At 35.4% G+C, this 7,687-nt stretch overlaps 1 protein-coding gene across 2 annotated transcripts in view; it reads right to left on the bottom strand.

Moving 5' to 3' along the window:
* Window positions 1–6,393, bottom strand: part of LOC111997257 (thioredoxin O2, mitochondrial) — a 12,325-nt gene extending 5,932 nt beyond the window's left edge. For both annotated transcript variants that reach the window (XM_065763896.1, XM_065763901.1), the window contains exons 1-4: window positions 6,060–6,393; window positions 4,246–4,311; window positions 4,048–4,098; window positions 3,859–3,938 (exon numbers count right to left, since the gene is read on the bottom strand). In XM_065763896.1, coding sequence (XP_065619968.1) covers window positions 3,859–3,938; window positions 4,048–4,098; window positions 4,246–4,311; window positions 6,060–6,306 — 444 coding nt within the window. In that variant the 5' untranslated portion in view covers window positions 6,307–6,393. The remainder of the gene's footprint in view (window positions 1–3,858; window positions 3,939–4,047; window positions 4,099–4,245; window positions 4,312–6,059) is intronic.
* Window positions 6,394–7,687: the final 1,294 nt, after the last annotated feature.

Consider the following 7,687-nt stretch of genomic DNA (forward strand, 5'->3'; position numbering starts at 1 on the left):
CCTTACTTGGCATATTCTTCCACTTCCCTCAACTTTAAGTTTTGATCTGAGAAAATATGCTGAACGAGACTGATGAAAGTTCACAGGTGTAAGTGCAGCTACAACATGAGCAAAGATTATGATCAGGTAGAATGGAGTTTTTTGCAGGGGATGATTTTGGAAAATGTTTGACTCGAGAAGTGTGTCCTAAATCATGTAATTTGATTACAACTGTACAACATCATATGTGGTCCTAGTAAATGAGGAAACCAAAGGTATAACAAGGCAAGGTGATCCTATTTTCTCATACCTTTTCTTGATTTTTACTGACGGCCTTTTTGCCTTATTGAGGAAAGCAGAGGTGGATAGAAAGGTTCACAGTATATCCAATTGTATGGGTGATCCCAAGGTTTCCCACCTTTCGTTTGCAAATGATAGGGCTCTTTTGCCATGCTACAATTGAGGAATGTAGAAACATATTATAGATTTTAGACTATTATGATAAGGCTTCAAGGCAAAAAAATAAATTGGGAGAATGACCAATATCTTTAGCAAAAATACTTCTGATGCTACCATGAAGGAAATCCATGATCTAATGGGAACCCAAGCAACTACAAGACATGATGAATACATTGGCCTACTGATGTTGGTGGGAAGATCCAAGGCAAGTACTTTTAATAGCATAAAAGAAAGGTTGATGAAGAGGCTCCAAGGGTGGAAAGAAAACGCACTTTCAAGGGCAGGGAGAGAAATACTGATTAAATCCATGGTTCAAGCCATACCCACATACAATGATGTCTTGCTTCAAAGTTCTTAAGACATGGTTTGATGAACTGAATTCTATGACTGCCAAATATAGGTGGAGTCAAAGAGGCCAAAAAGGGAAAATACATTGGAAATGTTGGATCAAACAGTGTGATTTGAAGGTAAATGGAGGGTTAGGATTCAAAGATCTCCATGTATTTACCTTAGCAATGCTTGCTATGTAAGGGTGGAAGTTAATGCAGCAGCCACGCTCATTATTCTATCTCGTGTTCAAAGCAAGGTATTTCCCCAATAACTCCTTCCTTCAAGCAAAGCTAGGAAACAATCCTTCCTATGTTTGGAGTTAGTATACATCTGGGTGCTATATCAATGGACTATGTAGTGTGTTGGGGATGGGCGGAAAATTAAGATTTGGGGTGGTAGAGGCTCACATAAGACCTAGGACAACATAAGGAGGAAAAGGGAATTTACTTGTCCCTAGGGGCACAGGTAATGAGTCTAACAGTCTGGGGTGGGTCAGGTTTCCTAAGGGAGACTTCAAGGTGAAAGCAGCATATCACCTTGCACTTGGATTAAATAAGCCAGCACAGGGAGAGAGTTCTCGGGCTTGGGTGGATTATCCAGCTTGGAAAAAGCTATGGAAGCTGCAGATTCCATCTAAGGTAAAGCATTGCATCTGGAGAGCATGCACTAACTCACTGCCAACACAAAAAAGCCTACGAAGCCGGCACATAGAGGTGGACCTGATATGCAACATTTGTAACCAAGAAACCGAAACTGTGGTGCATGCGATGTGGATGAGTCCCACGGATAGAAATGTATGGGCCATGGTTGGAGGCAAATTTCAAAAGTAGTCAACAGATATGGGTGATGATTTCCTCTACTTATTTCAGCAGGTCATCATGGAATGCTGGGAAGAGGAGGTGGAAATATGGGCAATGCTGGTTTGGACTCTGTGGAATGCAAGGAATAATGTTTTCTTTTGAGGAGAAGTAGCTACATCCTTCACAATTCTGGATATGGTCCAGATATTGCTACATGACCACAAGCAAGCAGCCCTACACTAACTGAATAGCAGCTCCCTGGACAACGGTCATACACGAGCCAGAATCTCTAAGGCCGAGATGCATACTATTGGTCATAGAGATGCTGCTTTATGTTTCTTTGTTATTTTATGTAGATAACCTAATCCAAAAAATTTTAGGGTCGGCTATGAATCCTAAACAAATTGGTTAGGGTTAGCCACATATATTCTTTTCCTCTATCAAGTCATGCTCTCTATTACTTCATTAATTGACAATTCACTTTTCATTGCTTCTATTAATGTTATAACGGATCTTCCTGTACCTTTTTTCATTCCCTCAACTTGGATCAACTCACTCTTTCTTACTGGTGCATTAATAACTCTTAAACATGACCAAACCATCATAGGTGACTCTCCCTCATTTTTTCATCAACAGAGGCTACCCTATCTTTAAGCAGATTTCCTTATTTCAGATCCTTTCTTTTCATGTATTTCCATTTATCCATCTTAACATTCTCACTTTAATTACACTCGTTTTACTTTTAATTACACCCATTTTATGAATATGTTGCTTCTTAACAACACAACATTCAAAACCATAGAGCATAACTAGTTCTATAGCAGACTTACAGAATTTTCCCTTTAACTTAATAAATATTCTATGATTGCACAATAGAGGTTCTATCTTTTATCTCCAAAAAATAATAATAAATATTCTATCTCCAATAATAATAAATATTCTATGATTACAGAATAAAGGTCCTATCTTTTATCTACAAAATAAATAAATAAATAAATAAAATAAAAAATAAAAAAATAGTTTCATAGCCATACTTCTATTCCTTAGTGATATATCCATTAAGACTCCCCCCACCCAACCCCCCCCCCCCCCCCCCCAAAAAAAAAAAAAAAAACCGACAACAACAAACATTAATACCAAAACTATGGGTTGGCTATGGATCCACATAAACTAATCAGGGTTGTTCACATGTATTCTTTCCCACCATTCTAATCTTTTTAAAACATGCTCTTTGACTGTTTGACACTTCCTTAATTAACATGTTCTTTTTCACTACAACTAGTGTAATTTTAGGTCTTTCTCTACCTCATTCTGTTCCCTCAACTTAAATCAAATCACTCTTTCTCAATCATGTATCGATCTCTCTCTCTCTCTCTCTCTCTCTCTCTCTCTCCTTTGCACATGACCAAACTACCTCAAGCAAATCTCCCAACTATTTTCATCAATGGGAACCCCAATGCACAGGGGGACAAAGATTTTTTTTTTTTTTTTTTGATGTAGAAGACACCCAATTAGGTTTGAACATATAGCTATGTAACAGTTAAATTATAAACAGAACAGTTTTTTTTTAAAAAGCAACGTATATTGGTTGATCATTTGGGTAACAAACAATTGTATACTAGTATGCAATCTGCCAGTTTAAGTATAAGGAAAGGTAAAAAGAATAAAATAGGGTATACTAGTTTATGATTTTGGTCTTTTCTACCTTACTCCTTAGATACCAGTTCCTTCTAACAGACAGCTAAATGAGAACAATTAGATGCATATTCTAATTTGATTTAATATAGTCATTCCTGATTTACCATAGTCATTCCTCACATGGTTAAATGATTTTCTATCTTGAAAGATAATAAAATAAAACAAAATGTGGGGAAAAGAAAGAAAGAAGAATCCAAAAATCCTCTACAGACCATTAAACTATTATACCATAAATAGTTTTTCTTGATGGTATTGGATGTATCTCTTTTATACATCCCGTGTATGTGGCTGAGACTGAGCCCCTTTTGTGATTTTTTTCAATGAGATTAGTCATAAAAAAAAAATAATAATAAAAAACTATTAAACTATATCTGAAAGTCAAAAGTTGGAAACTAAATTTACCAAAACATCAGTTGAAGAGTAAAATGAAATCACATTTTATAAATCATATTCCCCATAAAAAATAAATCCCAGATTGAAAAAACTTTAATTTTTTACCTTGATGAAAATGTATGATGAGCATGGTATGATTTCCAGAAAATTTGATCTATATTTGAAAAGACTACATCACAGTACCATGAACCTTTCCTACCTGGTCAATGTCAATCTTATAAGTCGTCACATGAGGATATTTCTCACTCAGCTCACCGATGATAGGGCCAATGAACCTGCCTGCATAATAAGAATATAAAACAATTTATTGAAATTTAATCTCACGGAAAATGAAACACCATTTGATTTAAATTTCTTCACTAAAAAAACTAAATAATTAAGAACTTACAAGGCCCACACCAAACTGCAGTGAAATAGAAAATCGCTGGCACCGAGTCGTCTATCGCCAATAAATTGTAGCAAAAAAAAAACATAGCAATGATAAGTTCTCTAGAAAGTAAACAACAGAAACTTTGCAGACAAAGAAAACATCTACAAATGAACATCTTTTACAGAAAATATTTTAACAAGAGGGATAGATATGTACCTTGAGCTTTGCTAAGTGAACTATTGAAATCATTTTCTGAATTAATGAGGACAATGTTTGATGGACCTGAAATTAAATCATGGGCTTAGCATACAAAACAAAACACAATGTTTGATTATTCATCAAGTTAAAGAGTTGTTACAAACACAAACGTTAATTAGATCCAATACAATATCAGCTGCTGCTTCCACAGCCTCTTCTCTCACATGGTGAGTCCCAAATGAGTCAGAGAAGGGGAGTGTGGAAGCAACCATTTGCAAGTGGAATCAGTGACTCCAAACATCAACCAGATACAGAAATATCAATCAATCAAGATTTAAAGATATCCACAACATCAAAACATTATTTAGGCCTGTAACGTAAGAAGCACAAACACTCCAAAATCCTTGGAATGCCCATGACAAACACAGATACGCTGAGATACTCATGCATACATATCCTTCATGTCATAGGAGGAAAAAATATATAATTCTTTTATTCTATAAAATTCTTTCTCTAAATATTTTGATAGTTCTTATTTATATTGAGAACTTAAAATAAACTTCAAAAAAAAAAAAAAAAAACTACAACACTTTGGTCAGCAAGGCAGGCCCTTTGGACCCACCCTTGGGGAGTAAACCACGGATACGCGATCCCACCTGCCAAAACATGTATCAGGTAATCCAGGAGAACTCCTAGTGAGGATTGAACCCAAGATGTTTGGGTCTACAGCTCATCCCAAGCCTCCAACCATTAGAAGGAACCTAGTTAATATAAACATAGAATAAGCCTAAACATAAATAAAAAAATACAGAACAATATATTAATTAAGTAATTAATTTTCATATTGCCACCCAGTCGTGTTCTAATTTTTCAAGAATTAAATCGTTGCCATACCCTAGTGTTGTGTCTTGTCCATGTCCATATTGCTCAGCCTATAACCAGTATATATGCATCATGTACTACATTTTCTTTCCACATGAAAATTTAAAATGTTAAAATTTGGCCTGCCAGATCTAAAAATTGTTTTTCTTTAGAACTTTATTGAATTGGATGTCAGCAGTAGTAAGTCACTCTTTATTTTGGTTTGCGATTTGATAGATGTCTGTAATTTGAGTTTTTTTTTTCAGTACACTTGGGTGACTCTTTTTTTTGGTTCAATAAAATTCCATTATTTATCTAAAAAATTCTTCCATACAACAACACACGTATTCCTTTCCACTTCATTCTATTCTATCTGAAATCATACTTTTTGTTACTTCCTTAATTGACATGTCCTTTTCGTCTACTCTTTTCTTACCGGTGCATCAACCGCTCTACTCTAAACATCTCACGCGACTCTCCCTCATCTTTTTCATCAACAGGCGTCACCGTCACCCCTATCTTTCCATGTATTTCCAGCTATCCATCATAACATTTTCATCTCAAGTCAACTATGCTCATTTTATGAAATATAATGTTACTTCTTAACAGTCCAACATTTAGTACCCACAAAAACACATTTGATCTTACAGCAGTCTAATAAAATTATCAATTTTAACGTTTTCTCCTTGTAATTTGGCCTAAATTCAATTTTACTCCATCAAATTTTTTTTTTTCATTTTATTAGTCCTTGAAATTTATCTTTTAAAAAAATTTCAGCGACTAAATTTGCAAATTTTAAAAATTGAGGGACAATAATCGAAATTTGATAATCAAATATTAAATTCCTAATTAAGAGTAATAATCGATGATAAATTGATAATCAAACTTTTTTTAAAAATAAAATAGTAAATTTATAAATTTAAAAAAAAATACAAAAAAAAAAAAGAAGGAAATGTGGGATTGAGAGGTACCTGAGGGAGAGGAGAGAGGTCGAGATTGGAAGAAAGGAAGGTCGGAGAAGTGAACGCGTGCGGAACCGGAGAGAATGGAGGAACCGGAGGGGAAGGGTTTAGGAGGAACCGGAGAGAAGAGAGATGAGGTTGGAATTGGAGTTGGAGTTGGAGGAGATGGAATTAGAGTTTGGAAGGTTCGAGAATTTGAACCAATGATTTGACGCAGAACTTGGCGGTGGCTGCTCAGAATTGAATTTCTCGCCATTTTTTGTTGTTTTCGTCTCTCTTCTTTTTCTCTTTCAGTGTCTCTGAGAGGTTTTTGAGTTTTGTGTTATTGTAAGAAATTTAAAAGGGCTCATGTGTATATATTTAAGTTGGAATAGGATGTAGAACATAAATGGGCTTACAAGATGGTAGGATCGTAGTATTGGTTCAAAAGGCCCATTTTGAATATATCAATTTTGTTTTTTATAAAGAATTTACCAACCATTCCATAATAATATTTTGATGAAGATAAAACAGGTTTAAGGGGAAAAACATGATATAAGAGAGATTTAGGGAGGGAGTATCAAAGAGGAAGATATATTGAATTGGGAGAAACGTAGCTTGCAGTGTAAGGTTGGCAGATTTTGACTATTACTAGAAACCTTTAGTGAATTAAAATTTAACACTTTATCTTCTTAAATTATTATCTTTTAGGCTTTGTAAAGCTAATTACTTGTTTGAATTGAGAGGGAGCAAAATTGGTTAGAAATTACACTAATTGAGTTAAATGGGCCTAGAAGATTGTAGGATTTGGTTCAAAAATGCCCATTTTCTATTAGTAAGTGTAAGGACACAATTTGGGTCCCTTGCCCAAATTATGGATGAACTTAGACTCAAAAAGTCCAATATAATGAATTTGTAAAGAGTGAGTCTTAATGAGTTAGACAATAAGTAAGTGGATTTAGATGACAAGAAAAGGAAGGTAGACTGATTTAAACTAAAGAAAATCGTCATCGGCACAGTTCGAGGAGATTTGTTCTTACATATTTCTCTCATATTTGATTACAATTCAGTCCTTGATTGCTATAGTATTTTTCTCTTTATTTCTCGATCCCTTCTTCTCAGAGTCTCTCTTCCATTTTATAATGTTTTCCCCTTTCATCTCCACATTTCACGTGTAGATCAGATTGTTGGTGTTGATTATTGTCTCATCAGCATCTTCCTAAAGTCTTTAGGTAGTAGCTGTAAGGCTGAAAGTTACTGTTCAAGTATCACTTCCTCATTAATGCAACTAGAGGATTAACTGCAGAGCATTTAATGCGATGGTAGCAGCTTTCCCTTGAAATATTTCATGACTTTCCTTTGTCCTGTTCCTTCCTGGTACTTATTCTCATTCATGGAATGATCCAGAACGTTACTCTTGATGGCAGACCACACCCCCTGACCTCGGCTTTGCTCCGCCGAGGAGGGATTCTTCCTCGGACCACCCTTCTGGATGGCTTTAATAGGATCCCACTTCTTCACATACTAACACAGATTCTTATGAAGGTGTTTACCTGTCCTTGGATTGTTTAACGTCCTCGGATTGGGCCACTGGCCCAATATATACATAAATATGGGCTTCTAGGCCTATTGCCCCTACAATATGTTTGTTTTACTTG

Source organism: Quercus suber, unplaced genomic scaffold, assembly GCF_002906115.3.
Source record: "Quercus suber isolate HL8 unplaced genomic scaffold, Cork oak 2.0 scaffold_21, whole genome shotgun sequence".
In the NCBI taxonomy this organism is placed as follows: domain Eukaryota; kingdom Viridiplantae; phylum Streptophyta; class Magnoliopsida; order Fagales; family Fagaceae; genus Quercus; species Quercus suber.